Raw genomic sequence first — 17,074 nt, 5'->3', positions numbered from 1 at the left:
GACCAGAGTCGTGCTAGTTGTCCTGCACACAGTGTCCTTGACCATTGCAAGCAAGACGTTGCAGGACAAAAATACAATACATTTATTTATTCAAAATTTGACCAGAGTCCTGCTAGCTGTCCTGTACACTGTAGTACATTTACTTGACCATTGGAGGCAAGACGTAGCAGGACAGAAATACACAATTTGACCAGAGTCCTGTCCACAATGTACAGTGTACAGTACAGTAGACGTACAGTACAGTACTCAACCATACCGTACCGTACCCAGTTCAAGCCAAAAGCATACAGTACAGTACTGTATGTCTACTGTAAATTGACTTGACTAGTAACAGTCAATGATAGGAAAGATACAATGTACACCATTGGCAAATACTGCACTGTAGTAAGTGTAAAGTAGCCTTATTTATTTTGCTCTCAATTCATCATACACTTCGCTGAAATAATCCTACCGAAATAGTATTTCACTGTCTTCGCCATGAACTTCTATAACTGCTTTAGTAGGGCTGTTTCAGCCAAGTGTACAGTACAGTACATACTGTATTGTAAACGACGTACAGTGTACTGTAGACCATTTGTAGCGTATGTAGTGCGCATGCACTCTAGTGGCGTCTACTGCTGGACATCACTAACTCACCGACTCGATAGTGTATCGTACATGAGCCCATGCAACTGGTTAGAAGGGAAGCAATCAACAATTAGCTTGGCTTGACCGCAAAACTCACTCCAGTTATTCAAGCGACAAGCATCTCCGTTACTATTACGACCAGCCTCGATTCCAACATGGTGCTGCTCAAGAGCTACGATAGCGTAAGATGAAAAATCCATTTGATAATCAATCCATTGACAGCGATCATAACACTTGTCTCTATTTTTATTGCTTTAGTTCTTGAGTGAATTAACCAAACTTTTCGAAGAGACACGAAATAAGAATTCACTATTTGTCACTATTAAACGATGTAAGTATTCATTTGGATATGTCAAAATGCAGTCAACAGCTAGTAGGACAACAGCAGTGCAAGGCTATCCTTGCTTCCATTTAACTTATACATCAGCATCATCTAGTTCAAGTACGATGATCACTTAGCCCTAATACAGGTGTTCCAGTATTTTTCCTGCTTATGATACAATCATCATCACTTTAGTTCAGCAGAATCACGCACAATCGAAATCGCTACAACGTGTTGTAGCAAAAGTTTATATTGACTTCAGTCATGGACACCATATCATTCAATAGACGAGTAGTATACAACCCTACAGTATTCAGACAACTATATTGTAATTAACTACTGGACAGGATATCATGCAATTGTTCTACTCTACATAATAATTGTAGTGACTAGTTGAAAAGCAATCTATGAAGTTGTTGATGACGCCATTGACCAAAATAGCTGATTAGTAGTATAAACGATGATAGCTGACGGAAATTTCAAGATAATCTTTGAAAGTAGAAATCAATATCAACCATCAATCCTAGCAATCATTCTTAGCCGATAGGAGATTACAAGCATAATCCATTCTTATTCTATCAATCCTTGCATAGATGATGGTCGTACTAAACCAAAAAGTTGTAAAGGAGATAAAAATGAATCGACTGGTGATAATAAATGTCTGATCAGAGCCACCAATGGGAAAAGGAAAGTCAGTTATGTGGTAAGTCCATGTAAAATAAGTAGACCCCGACTTAAACTTGAGTCTTGACCATCATACTAAACTTAAATAAATTAGTAATATCTTCTTATCCATTCAACGGATGACTATCTTCATAGTCTTCGTAGTAGTATTGCGTAAATACGATAACTGCCTATCTATCTTGAATAGCTTTATACCTGTACTGCAAAATAATACCTACATTTGTTAGTTGATACATCGAGTATAAAACAATAACTTACAAGGCAATAAATTCATTTTTACAGATTGTTTCTAAAGAATTAAACAAATTCCAACTCGTAAGGATAAGCTCAGAAATTACAATTAGAATAGTCTTGATTATTGTTCAATGAGCAAGCGGTAGTTATTCGACAAATTCAATCTTATTTTAATAGGCCTATGCTAGTGTTATAAAAGGAAACATCGTCGGATTGAAGAAAAAAGATAAACGCATTGGGCGAACGAAAGGAAAGAAGACTATGGCTACACAATAAAGAATCTTATATAATAAATTATAAATATCTTACCTCAATTTCTTACAGTATAGTCTTGTACAGTATACACGATAATTTCCAATCATCGATCAATAAAAGAATAAATCCCCATTGCTCGTATCTACTTCCTTTTACATCCAACACTTTATTTAGAACTCAAAGAATCAACAGTCAGCAATTGATTAAGAGCTCAAAGTAGGCGTATCAGATACCCCTTTTACCATTAATCGCATACAAAGTTAATTTAGATCCCATATACCGACTTATTGAGCTACTTGATCGAAAATGTTGTCAAACGTTAGTTCAGGGATGGAATAAATTTACATATTGCCTTGCTTATGTAATAATAGTAGAGTATAGGATCAAACCTTTCAAGATACAGATATACTTCGCTACCTGCAGTCATTCAAATACACACAGATATTGCAGAAAAAAGTTAAAGATTATCGTAATATGGGTATTCTATATTGATGCCTGATCTAGGGTGATATAAGTTTAATGTGTCATATCGTAACTGATCATTGATCTGAGGTTCTAAGATCGCTACAGCACAAAATCAGATTTATAACTAAAAGTATTCAATCACTATAATTATTTACTCCTTGTCACTGCGTGATGCTGAAATAGAATAGCAATCATGGTCTAGATAGAAAATCTGAATACATTGCAATGATTTTGCTCCATAATTATTTAAATGTCTTACTTCACTACTTCGCAAAAGTCTACAATCATCTACACCTAGGGTAACTGAGAACTCTTGCAGGGAAAATTACTGCGGGTTGTAGACGCGAATCGATCAATAGCTATATCAACATAATAATTAATTTGCATGACCTTTATCAGATGTCAACTTTGTACAACAATTTTGTTTGTCTCTCGATCAAAAATAACGATAAATTAGTCAACTGTCATTCTCCATTGATAAGAATAATCAGCATTTAATTTTTTGATTATTTAATAATCTCCAAAAATATTTTTCTTTATCACAGTGATCACTACTCTGGCTTGTCAACATGCTTTCATATCATTGGTATATTTACAGTATATGACAATTCATTGATTTGTTGTCCTATTGGAGAATGTTACAAAAGCTTACGTGCTACTTATAGCAGTAAATACCTCTAATTCTCAATTCATTTCTAGCTGCTGCTGTATCTTGTATTCCTAAGTGAATAAATTCATCAGACCTACTTATTGATACTTTTTTAAGTTTAATAGTAAAATTAACATTTAAATTTAGAATATACAGTCACTATATATAATAGAGCGTAGATGCAACTTTCAAACAAAACGTTATTCTATTTGTTAAACAAAGTCATCTCTGAAAAATAATTGTACGCTAGAGAATATTCACATGTTTATATATCAACTTCAACTATTTGTCGTTTACTATCTAATACTAATTACTTTAACTATTACGATGTTAATCATTGTTAAATAAAATCTTTTAAATGACTTATATCAATCTATTCATGAAATTGCAACGCGAATTAATCTTACGCTGTATCTATTTATACAGCTTACAATACTGTAAGGCTGACCATGAAATCAATGTTATTATTTATGCATTAATATGCTTAATTGCAGCTTGAATTGAGTAACAATTTCTTTTTCTTGCTAAAACGCTATAAGTAAGAAACTTTAAAAACTAAATTTCATGATTCATATCATACTGTCGTAATTTATATGAATAGAGATTGATTGCCTAAAAAATATCTCATAAATATCTTTCTTCAATTAGAAACTTTTTAAGTCTCCTTAGTCTTTAAAATTCACTCATTCATTAAAAGCAGCATGATTGAATAACTTCCAATTTAGCCTAGGTTTTACTGTTCTGCCGTATCATGTAATGATGGCTCCCAATATCTAAATCAATCTTATTTACTGTTTTTATCTTATTTTATCCTTAACAAAGTTAGCTTTGATAATGGAAACAATTATCTCTATGTCAATTTTGGCCTTACGTGATTGAAATATATTTGAGTTTGATGACGTTTAATCACTACAGTATGTACCCATGATATTTTACCCTTCTGAAAACAATACTTTGTTATATTATACAGTAGATCATGTTTGCAGGCTTTTCGTAGCTGTAGTAGTGGCATTCAAGTCAAATTTACCTAAGTTATAGTAATATTTTAACTTCAGCTATGCGGACTAAAAGAGTTTTTAAAATTAAAACAATTGGTGATTGTCTAATAAATCGAAGTAAGTAATATCAGTCACTTAGTAAAGCTTATTCTTTTCTCCGTATTAACAGAACACTCTAGTTCCTCTAGACTGTCTTAAACTCTCTTCTTTTGAATATATAACTAGTAGACTATTACTACATACTGTCACATCATTATTTTATATAATGAAGCCCTCAGGTAATGATAGCAAAGTGCCAATTCTAGTGATGCAGAAGTTCTTATGATAATGAAAGTTATCCTTACTTGATACACTTTGTTTATGTGAGAAGTAAATGATAAAATGTAGTGAACTAGTCACAACTTTCAAATTTTTATTAAATGTGAATTTCTATATCAAATTTCGTATGCTTATATATCATTAAATAGACTATCGCATAATTTATAGAATTCTAGCAACGACTTACTAATAATACCAGTATCCTTCCTATAATTTAACTACTGCAATAATAAATAGTAATACCGCAATTCTATACTTTACTATGCCATCATAATGTAGTGATTGAGCGATTATTGTTAAAATGATTATTTGCACTACTGCATTGTACAAACAGAATTAATTCTTTATACATGCTTTAATAATTGTAATTCTAAAATCATCAATTTAATAATAAAGCCTTTCATTTTAACTACCATAGCAATAAATCTCAGTGTTGAAGGTTACCATAGTAACCAATAAAGCTTACCTTGCCTAATGATGATAAAGTAGATGTTGCTGTTAGATCATCGAAGTCAGATATCATTAAAGACATATTAGTCAATAAGAAAAAAAAGAAGACGACGAAGAGATTGAATCCCTTCTATATTTTTAAATAGATTAATCAGAATGAAGACTGAATCATAAATAATTAAATAATATCCTCCTATCAAAATATAGGTATTATTATAGATTATTAGTTATTTAATTTAGTCGAAAATGGGAGTTTTTAATCATCCATTTCACTACAGGTTAAAAATTATCATGGGAGTTAAACTTTGCCTATAACTAATAACTAACCCAGCTACATCCAAACGATTAAATTTCCAAAATGGGGAAATATAATGGTAAGATTATCGATCAGTCTTGTGGATACTAGCGTTGCTATAAATCAAATAATAGGATATAGTGCCAACACCTTAATCCTTTCTTCTTGTTTTTGATATTTATGTTCCATATCGCTAAATAACGCTACAACTATAGATTAAATTATCCTCAGTTGATGAAATTTTCCATTTTTTAATACTTTCTGCTCGGTCAATGTGGTTTTAACGGCCATGATAATAGCTTTTTCAATCAATCGTGATCAATTATAACTACATGTATAATTGTATATCTAGCCAGTACATCCCGCTAGCCTATAATTTCTTCATTTAAATATCTAATTACGTATATAATAAGCAAATCGTTATACAGTATAACTTAATGATGAGGATGGTCAAAGGTAACGCCATCATTTATTTCTTTACCCTAGCATTCAAGATTTTGTTCTATCCGATCAGTAATTTCCTTGCTCACTTCCTATATGCACATTAGAACTCTTCTCCAGGAAATATTCTATGATGCTACGTATCTATATATCACAAAGTTTAATATTTTTAATATATTTTATTGCCGATTGCTTACTTAAAAGCAAGAAGAGCCACAAGGCTAATTTTAGCATTTATAGTCAACTGACATACCAGCATCCTCTAAAATTCAATCGCTGCTTAACTTCATACTTTCTTCAGAAAACACTGATCTAAATATATTAATTGACATAAAATCGAAGACAATACTTTACCGCACTTGATATTCATTCAAATATACTGTCTTTACTAATCTATTCTTCTAATTTCGAAAGAATGCTCAACTGCCACGATACTACATTTACTATTTTAAGAAAACTCACTATAGCATTAATTATAATCATGGCCGTTGTTAGCCATTGAGCTAAATAATAAGATTTTGATTAGATGATATCATCATTCAAATTAACATTCTTTCCACATTCTATTATACCCTTAATAGTTGAGTAAAGTATTATTTCGAAGAAATTCTCAAGATCTAACCTTACTTTAAATTATATAATATAATTCTAAAATTATTTTAATGTCATAACATCAAGTCGTAATATTATTAAATAAGGCCAAAATATATTTAAGCATTGTATAGAATTATAGGCTTTAATAAACATAAAATAGTAATGAAGAATAATATAGCTAGTTCTATAATCATAAAATATTTATACAATAGAATAAGAGATTAATCCTAATTTTCGCCTTGATATATAACGCAGTAATATTTAGAATAAAATATAGGTTGATAGAAATAGCAATTTATCTCATCGAATTATTTCATTTAATTTTTCTTCTTTAATAACTGTTTCTAACTAAATCTCCTTGGATCCTGGAAGACATGGATATTACTGCTTATAACTTTCATCAAATGTTACTTGATGATCCATTACTGGCAGACTATTACAATGCTTTCTTGCGACTACCGGTAATTATTTAAATCTAATTTTTAATTAAGTTTCATGGTGTTATTTAAATCACCACTTTACTCTAGTCTAATATTTCGCTATCGCAATCTATTATGGCTCTTTTATTCGGTCAGAATTATGCTCAGCATGAGTAAGATGTTAAACATCTGAATAGCTTCCTACTTGCGTATATTTCTAGCTTAAGTTTAATACACTATTACAGTATCACATTTCGATTTATTATGAAAACTAAACAATTTTCCTAGCAAGATCCTGTTTTCTACTTTATAGCATTCTACTTAAAATTATTAAAACAAGAAGTTTTCGTAAAATTACTGTATGTGGGTGTGTATCTATATTGGAACAGCGATGCAATGCATCGGCCAGCTGCTTGTATGATCATGATATTCATTCATCTATAACACCTAAAAGTAACGATTGTAAATGTGCAACAGTAACATGGTTTTTCCTACAGTTTAAAAGCTAACCTAGAAAAAGCCATAAACTGTATAATGTAATAAAATCTTTCCTATTGACTGCTTCAGTTAAACTATCATATGCTATTTCAAACTGATATAAATTGGTGTAGGATTACTTGCAAATATGATGGCTGAACTATCGTTTATAATTTTAAATTTTCAATATTTTACTTCGAGTTCAACTAATTAGCAAATTCATTTTCAGTGTTGAATACCTAGTATACCCAGTTTAAGAAAGCTAAATAGCTTTACTAATCTATATAATTGGATGCTTTGAAGCCTGTCACTGATTGAGTACTAAAAATCCCAAATTGTTGTTGGGTGATCTTCTTGCTCATCTTCTATAATAAAAATTTAAAACTGAGCTTAATCTAATAAATAACTATGGAATTATACACTTTACGACTCGTAACGGTTATTTCATTTTAGTTCTATTTCATGACAACTTCTCACCTTGATATTATAATGTCTATTTTGTAATTAATTAATTTATATAGGTATTTGGGCAAAAGCTTCAATTTGAGCATCAGAGCGGAACACTTTGTAAGCCAGATCCAAATCAATCTACTCTAAATATTGGTAATGCTACAAAAGGCTCGCAGCAAGAAATTCCAACAGCATATAAAAAAGTTACTCGACGCGAAGCTGTTTTTAACTGGAACATTGTTGAACGATTGCCTTATTTTTTAAGGTATTAGAATACGAGAGAATCTCTCTAGTGAAACTTTTTCTGATTTACTTGAAATAGATCACTAAATAGAGCACCCTAGTCATTTAGTTATACATAATAAGGATTGCGACTACTAAATTTATAAATATTCTATGCACGATAATATTAGTTATAATCTTATGGAAACATAATTCATTATAATTATAAAATGATTTCAATTCATTTTACAGAACGCGCATCTATCAAGAATATAAACTATGTAAATTATTGATTAAACGAATTGATATGAAACGTGGATCTTCAGCACGACATTCAGCAAATTCTAGACGACTTGGAGGTTATAGTTGCAGTCAATCTAATGTTACTTCCAAAACATATAGTTCGACAACGCGAAGGCGCTTAGGATCAGCGCCTGGCCGATCCGATGATATTGCTACAGTTGTCCATAAGCAATTTGCAAGAGCACATCCATCGGCATCAATAAGACGAAGGCCCCAGAGTAGCATCGAAGCGCGTCAAAAACATGATCCTGAATATCAAGATGTTAACTTATCCGATATCCGTCAGCCACCCGTTTATAAAAGACCAAAAAGTGGCGCATTTAGTTTACCACCAATGTTAAGTAAATCCTACTCCAAACATAGCCAGCATTCGACTAAGAGTAGTGATACCTACGATGAAAATCAGAATTATCCAACTCAAGATGACCAATCTTATGATGGAAGCGGCAATGGAAAATCGCAAGATGGAAATCGAAATAGTAAGACATAACATGCAGACTTGCTTTTGCTATTTCTGACAATATTCTATTTCATCTCTAGTACGATACTTTTATATAGATTTTACTGGATGCTTTTTCATTGTATTCATACACAGTTTGATTTTAATAATATCTTCGCATTGACTACAGTTAGCTTTTCTATTTTCTCAATGCCTATACCTGCATATAAAATTGTGTAAGGAATGCATGGAATTTTATGATCGATGACACTGTAAAATAGGTTTTGCTCGCTATACCATTGGAGTCTTATATAATTTGATTTTGATGATACCCTGTAGTACTCTACAGTTAGATTTCAGTTTGTAGTATCTATACTTATATCTTTATTCTTTCTCCGTTTCCTATCTATAACAATATTCATCCTCTAAAATTCAGCATTTTATTGCCAGTAATTCGAGATACTGTATGATTCATCTCTATTACAGGTTCATATCAAAAAAGTATGCCACTATCGGCAGATGCTAAAGCTTCCGGATTCACATCAGCCGATACTGGTTTAGGTACAATGTTAACAAATAGTCCATCAAAAACTAGGAGAAGCCAAGGTCAAACTAGAGGAGGATGTAAGTTGGGAAAATAAATGTAAAGGAATACCGTTAAACTATTGTGTACCAATTAAACCGCATTTATGCATTCACAAAATTATAAGCAATATTAGTCTTGTAGTTTATGACGAATGCCATACTGAATTTGATCATAAATTCTATTTAAAAATATCATTACCGGTACTGTCTTATATAGTAACTACAGCCTATGATAGTGTGGGCCACATTGCTGAGGAAGATGAACAACTCGGCCATGGTGATTTTGAACAAGTTTATGGCCAAGATGAAGGAGATACCATTATCGATATGACTGATGAACTTGATCAAATTTTCGATGACATTGAAACTACCGACGAAGAAAACGATAGTCTTGATGGAGATCAAGCATTTAGTAAAGGGAGTGTTATTGATTTCTCTAGAGGAGATAGTGAAAGTTTACAGGATACACAAAGGACTGAAGCCGATATTAAAAGTTTAGCCGACAAATGGAAAATGAGCCTACATGATCTTAAAGTTCAGATTTTGGGCTCGGTATGTTTAAATTCATATTATTAACATATTGATTAGCCATACAGTCACCTCTATTAGACACTAATTTATTGTCATCATGGTAATTTAGTTGTCCGGAATGAGCGTATTTAAAAATTATTTAAGTGGTACTACCGGTGAAAGTTTATTTCAATTTTGGCTGGATGTTGAATATTATAAAGAGAAATGTTCAAAGTATCTCCATGATACTAAGGAATGGCGCTTGAAGCTAGTTAGGTAAAGGAAAAGGCATTGAATTCCTGTGGAATACAAAACTTAATTACGTTTGTTACTTACATTATCTGATTAATAAAAGCTATTCGATCTGGCATACCTATATGGGCTCTGCTGATAGTAAATTATACTCTACCTTCATGAGTAGTTTAAATAAAGCAGAAATGAATATTTTTAAGTATATTATCATGAAATAGCTTATCTATCATTAAATAGAGCAGTAACTGGAACTCTTAATTATATTAACATGATATATGTAGCTTGTACATCAAGGTAAACATTTGATTTAATACAGAAATTTCAATCTAAGGAATGATATAAACGAGATTCAATAACACTTGAGGGTATAGAATTAGATAAAATTTACCTTATACCACTCATTTATATCTGATCCAATATAGAGCTATAGTTAAATTTGATTAATGATAGAGATAAAGAGCAAAATTTTTCTCAATTACATTGGCTAGCACATCTATAGTATCCCATTTGTAAAGCCGTTCTAAATTAATAAACAGCTTGGATTAGAATTGCTGTTTAATTAAAAAAGTGTCAAACTATTTCAGTAAGCGTTAAGCATACGTAACATATGCAAAGCATTCACTGACGTCTAATCTAATATCAAACTATTTTAAACTTACGTATATTTAGAGAAATCGAAGACAAATATAAGTCCAAATTGACCGATGATGCTAAGGTATGATTCTACTGATCCTTGCATTGCTATAGGATTATATTGCGCATAAATAAAGATGCCTGCTCTATTTGTGATATCTAGTTCATTCTTAAGCAGTTAAGGTTAGCTCTATTTTAATAGAAAATTTTTTCATAAAATCTTCCTCCTAGGCTCAGATTCGTAAAGCCAAGAAAGATGAGGGCATTAGCCATACGTTGTTCGCAAAAGCGCAATATGATATCTTGCGAAGATTGAGATCGTATTGGTGTAATCGATTTCTCCTCCATGTCGAGAAAGTTCCATCATTGAGGTAAGCGTTATTTTATAACGGTTTTTAAATCATCTTAATTTCTCGTTTCTTTACTTCGCTCTAAAGTTTATTGATATTGCCCTATATCGTGTAAACGAGCTATTGTAGCCCTAAATCTTTAAAAGTAAATCTGTTCATTTCAATGGTAGAAATTAATATAGCTTTAGATGCGTAACGCGTAATACGTGCATAGATATTCTACTAAATTCAATTCTTTATATCTAATTTTATTGGTCGAAATTATTATAATTGTAGATTCTTACCTAGTATTACCAGTACAGATATTCCAGTAAATTTAATTCTTTATACTTATACAAGTATATCTACTTACGGTGCTACTTTTTATCACTATAGAGCGAAATTGAAAGAGGAACTTGCTACTCATCAAATTGAAGATGTCGATAATATTTTAAAGCAAAGAGCTTATCAGAGTTTAACTTTTTTACCTACATTGAGTCCTCGACGAAATACATCGGCTCCATTAGATCCATTTGCTAGTAAGGCACCAGAAGTGGAAGATAAGGTTGAATTTTTAAATCCAACCGGTACAAGGGGTAGTAGCAGGAAAAAGACTCGATCCGCCGGTATAAGATCTAAGATGTAAGTCTGTACAGATGAGTATATCTCGTTTCATTTTTATTCTACCTATAATTATAAGGATAGTCCAGGTGCTGCATCCATCTTTATTGGACTATACTTAGCGCAGTTAATCAATTGATTGAATTAATTATATGCTTATCCCTCTACTATGCTCTTTCAAATTTTCAACCGTCTAGTCCATTTACAACGGAGATATTTATTGCTGGTTTGAGCCATGATACTTTAGCTGGTGATCCATTTATCGCTTATTTAGAAAGGTAAATGGCATAATTGTAGACGAGCAAAGATGCTAGTGTTCATTGGAGGTCCATTATTTCCTCCATCAATTGAATTTTTTTTATAATTTTAACAATTTCATTGAATTAACTGGACTGATGACTAGGCAAAAACTATCGCAAGCGATCTCTATTTGTTCATTTTGGAAAGAAATTAGCAGTATGGAATCTGTTGAAGAATTAAGTTCAAATCGACGCTATCAGTTATCAGTAGCTTGGAGCTTATGGAAGCGATTTATTAACAAAGAAGGAGAATGTTACATTGGGGCAACCACAGAAGAAGAAGAAAATATTCGCCAATTCTTACAACGAGAAGATCAGCAATCATTGTACAGTGCTGGATTTTATGCTATTAAGGTAGCATTCAAGATAGTCAAGATAGCGTGATCGTCTTTCGTTCTTATCCTCTGCTACATCTCAAATTTTGCTCATCCATTCACTTACAAGCTAAATTAAAATTGATCTATCTTTTTCATAGGCTCGAGTTGAAGAAATTTTACGTAACCATTGGAAAGATTTTTATGAAACCGATATTCGCGGCTTTTTGGAAGTCGAATATGGCACCTTTAATGAATTCGCAACTACACCATCGCATACACCGAGAAATAGAAGTCGTATTAGTTTTCGCGACATGGTTACAGTCTATCCATCATCTTGGAAGAGGTAAATACGAGTATATTGGAGCATGGCTATTTGCTACTTTGAGCCTACTGATTTAAGAATATCCCTAGTAGATGATAATAGCGATGTCAGAAATAAGGACAGATTGCTTACCTATAGATTTAATTAATGAACCTTTCCAGTCCATTTGCAATCTTAACGATTTTCTTGCTGCAAATTTTTTTCTTGATAGACGTCCTGATTCAACAGCTTCAGAACGTGGTGTTCGGCTACATCGAGCATTAACGCTAGCCGATGATAATAATTACGTTTACATGGCTCTGAAAAATGCAAAATATCGAATGAATATAAATAAGCGAAAGTTAGGATCGCCAAGCGAACGCACAGGTTCATCCGCCACTGAAAAGAGGATCAGCAAAAGTGCTCAACAGCGTACTCTAAATATGATTAAGGAAGGAGTTAAAGCACAAACACTTATGCAAGAAAAAGATGATGATCAAGTCTCGATTGAAAGCCATCGTAGTATTACTCGGCCATTGTCATTTATTTCCTTTACGGATGATAAATTGTAAGTTGCTGCTATAAACTATTATACCCCTACTCATCTTTGCATAGTGATGGCTAACGCTATTGAATTCGTTATTTTGGATTAGAACTATGGACTCCTTTAAAAATTTCATCCAAAAAAATGCCGAAGAAAAACATTTTAATAAATTACTGCTCTATTTGGATATTGAAGTATTTAAAAAAATTCCAACCGTCAAGAAATCACAGCGAAAAGTTCAGTCATATCATATCTTAAAGTAAGATTAAAATTGAACCTAAACGATAACACTTGGCTCAAATGATACCTTATCCTTCTAATCTTGATTGTACTACTGGCACAATTTTGAGATCATTTAATCTATTTTCTCCTTACCTTATGCCGTCCATTCTTATTCTTATTAGGGTGTACATCAAGCAAGATGCAAGAAGGTAAGCTTGATCATAGATTGGTAAGATTTATAAATTTTGTCATACCTAACTAAAAGTTGTCTTTGCTACCACCATCTATCAAGAAATGTGCTCATACCGGATAAGCTATATAATAGCATTAAGAAGAATCCATCTAATCCTCCCAAAGAAGAAATTCTAATAGCAATCCAGGATTTTATCCGTCCACAATTGGATAATAGTTTCAAGAAATTTATGAAGGTACAGTGATAAATTTATGGACCGTAATTTATTATTAAGTGATACAATCCCCCAACGACTCCTTTCTATTTCATCAGCCTGCATTAGTATGGCGATGATCATTACATTTAAATCCTAAATTAAATTTCATAAGGTCCATCTTGCCGATCAATATAAAAGTATTCGAGTTGAACCCGATGAAGACGGTAAGGAGCCCGAGAAACGGCCTGGCAGTACTACGCGTAGCATTGTGGTAGCCTGGAAAAATAGAAGGAAAGGCAGAGGAAAAGTAAGTTCTGCTATTAACTTAAAGTTTCAAGACAGTTCTCCTATTCTCTTATTTCTTTTAAACTGAATATTTATTTTCCTCGGTCTATTTAGACACCAGGAAGAATTCAACCAATTAAAGTCGAAAAGGAATCTTTCCTACAAGCTTTACAAGAATGTGCAGCTGGTAAATTAACGATAGAAATGGAATACTTTAAACGGTTTTTATCGCAATGTGGAGAAGAAGATGGCTTCCCATTTCTTGTCAATGATTTATGCTTTTGGTTGGAAATACAAAAATACAAGGTTAGATTATCTTATGGTAATAATTTTTGCCATAATTTATAACTTTAAGATATCTTACATGATCTAATTAACAAAGTCAAACTATTCCAGAAGTTAACACAAGACAAAAATTATTTATTAAAATTTAACTTAAAAGGCAGAGCTTTTAGCATAGTATTTCTCTTTTAAACTGGTTTTACGATTAAAATTGCTTTTGTAAATCTAATCTACGAGTGAAACTTTTCTAATATAGCATTTAATCTCATTTTATTTCAATAGGAAATGGCTATTGATTATTCCGATGAGGTAAAATGTTGATTTATGTTTAAATGGTTGTCTTACGGATATCAATGATATAGCTGACATCAAAATTTTTGCATCCACTTAATTTAAAGATGTCAAACTGAGTGATTTATTTTATTTAATTCTCCTTCCATTCAATGATTACTGAGTAAAATTTTTCCACCTTTTCTGTTAGAAAATAGTTACAAGAGGTTGATCAGTGTATGATTAATATCTAAAACTGCGTTACAAAATTAGTTGAAATTTTATCTGATATTAGAGAAGTCACATCCATTGCTAGAAGTATCTAGCACCATGCAGTAAAGTAATATAAACTAGCACAATAATGAAATCCTTGCTCTGAATACTGCTAACGAATAAATTATAGGACGACTCCTACATATTATCGAATAATGAAATAATCATTATGGTTATTCGGAATTGATAGGGTACAATTTAGCTGCATTCCGGTTTTTAAAACAAGTCTACTTTAATATTCGTGTAGTTACTATATCTGCAGTAAATCAGTAAATTTATACTATTATCAACACACACTCTAAAAATTATTATACTTATAATGGTAGAGCAAGAAAATTCCGAAATATATTTACTAGAAATAAATTATAATTATCACCGAAATATAAGCGATGCCTAATAGCTGTAATTAAGATATATTCCGTTCTTTAAAGAATGAGTCTGTTCAAATTCGATATAGCAAAGGATACTAAACTAGTTATTCTATCTAAAGTCAATTATTAAGCCTATCCATATTGAATGTATATGCTAAATATGACTTACTACTGAATAAATGGAAACTAAAATCTCTGTTTATTAGTAATAAAATTCTATCATAAGCCACAGCTAGCAATCCTAGTTTAGATATTGGTTGGCTACCAAATTAGGCTACACTTTAGTTTGATTTAGCGACGATATCTAGATTTAATAGCGATATCGGTTGTAAATGAATTATGTAATGAATAATGATATTTTATTATTTACAGCACATTCTTAGAGGCAAAGCAAATGTTATCGTTGAATGTTACCTTTTATCCCAATCGCCTCCTCCTGTGCAGGTTAAAAGAATATATATAATCTACCAGTGATTAGATACAACTGTAGAATATTTTCTTTTAAATAAATTCAATGACGATGATAAGTCAGAAGTAAATAATAGTTGAGAGGTAATAGTAATTAATTTAATGCTTTGCTTAATATTATTTTAAATTCATTTTAGGTCGACGTTACACCCGAAATTGCTTATAGAATTGTACAGAGTTTCCGTTACAGTAGAAACTTTAGCAAAGATATGCGAGATGGGGCAATCTTTGATGATGCGCAAGCTTGCGTTTTTCGCGAATTATTAATGTACTGGGCTGGATTTCAGCAACAATATATACCTCCACAACCTGGTGAAAAACAGTTCAGGATGCCGTGGTGTAAGTTTATTCATTAAGCGTTGATTAGTTTATACCATTGTAGGATATTTCAGTGTCGGTAGCTATCTTACTTATTTATTACATTCAAAACTTATCTGAAGAAACAAATATTGTACCTAAGACGAATTGATGGCAATAAATGATTGGATTTTTCGTAGATTCAAAGCAGCAAAAAATGATGATACAGCGTTATAAAGACTTTCAACGTCATATACCCATTCCGCTACCTGTCGAACCACTTATACCTGATATTCTAGATAGCTGGGAGAATTTGCACTTGTCATTTACATTGTCGAGGGGTGTCAGATGGAGAACGGATAAGGTATTTCTAGTATTTCATTTCTAAACGTTATCAGACTTTCCCCTCTATCGAGCACTGTGTATTTGAAATACCTTTTAGAAAATTTATGTTATTAAATCAATTAATTACTTAGTTGATAATAATAATAAACGAAAAGCAATTAGTTGGCCAGTTTTGAGCTAATTGTCCTTTGTTATATAGATAAATCGCAACGTACTACAGTTACCTAGTTGTTGTTTTAATATACTGTACTAGTAGCTTATAAAATTTACAATATAGTATATATTGAATAATTGATGCAGTAAAACGAGATTGGAATAACCTCATTGACATATCTTCTCTTCTACAATATGTTGCACATTTAGAGAATATTTTGTTATAATGTTAATTATTTTTTGAATACCGATTATGCATTTAATAAAAAATAAATATCGATTAATTTTGAACCCATCAGTGGATAAATCAATTATTGTTATTTGCATTACAGGAATTGCAAGATGAAGAATCTTCTCAGACTCAAGGTAACAATTTCAAGAATCGTCCTGCAGCTCATCTTACTTCTTCTACTCCATCATCTTTAGATACCGACTTTAGTCTTTAAATTAAAGACGTACTAATGCATCAATACGCAATATTTGCATGTACTGTATATATGATTTATATAATATACAATGTATGCACGAGCATACCTATAAAATGAACCGATGATTTGTAAGATCAAAATATAGGATATTTTCATGCTTGAGGGTTTCCAAATACTTATTTCTTATCTAGATAAAAATTCGTACTTTTCTATTTCTCATCTTTAATATGCTTGCATTTATTGTAAATATTCAGAATG

The 17,074-nt window shown here is 31.8% G+C and overlaps 2 protein-coding genes across 2 annotated transcripts; both read left to right on the top strand.

Annotated features, from left to right (window-relative positions):
- Positions 1-782: 782 nt before the first annotated feature.
- Positions 783-2,143, top strand: TRIADDRAFT_61901 (uncharacterized protein; the record flags this gene model as incomplete). The annotated part of the gene is made up of 4 exons (XM_002117847.1): positions 783-809; positions 886-958; positions 1,543-1,652; positions 2,045-2,143. 4 exons carry the CDS (start codon positions 783-785, stop codon positions 2,141-2,143), a joined length of 309 nt encoding a protein of 102 aa, XP_002117883.1.
- Positions 2,144-6,706: 4,563 nt separating this feature from the next.
- Positions 6,707-16,834, top strand: TRIADDRAFT_64391 (uncharacterized protein; the record flags this gene model as incomplete). Its single annotated transcript, XM_002117846.1, has 24 exons — positions 6,707-6,793; positions 7,750-7,943; positions 8,153-8,682; positions 9,129-9,266; positions 9,445-9,779; positions 9,868-10,013; positions 10,227-10,283; positions 10,659-10,704; positions 10,854-10,993; positions 11,249-11,593; positions 11,770-11,850; positions 11,976-12,225; positions 12,347-12,531; positions 12,722-13,057; positions 13,143-13,292; positions 13,438-13,464; positions 13,548-13,683; positions 13,817-13,951; positions 14,044-14,235; positions 14,494-14,520; positions 15,498-15,569; positions 15,731-15,932; positions 16,091-16,254; positions 16,721-16,834. 24 exons carry the CDS (start codon positions 6,707-6,709, stop codon positions 16,832-16,834), a joined length of 4,089 nt encoding a protein of 1,362 aa, XP_002117882.1.
- Between the last annotated feature and the right edge of the window lie 240 nt (positions 16,835-17,074).

The sequence above is a fragment of the Trichoplax adhaerens genome, genomic scaffold (genome assembly GCF_000150275.1).
Source record: "Trichoplax adhaerens TRIADscaffold_31 genomic scaffold, whole genome shotgun sequence".
Lineage (NCBI taxonomy): Eukaryota > Metazoa > Placozoa > Uniplacotomia > Trichoplacea > Trichoplacidae > Trichoplax > Trichoplax adhaerens.
The sequence above is the reverse complement of the archived record's forward strand: the minus strand, read 5'-3'. Positions and strand labels throughout refer to the sequence as shown.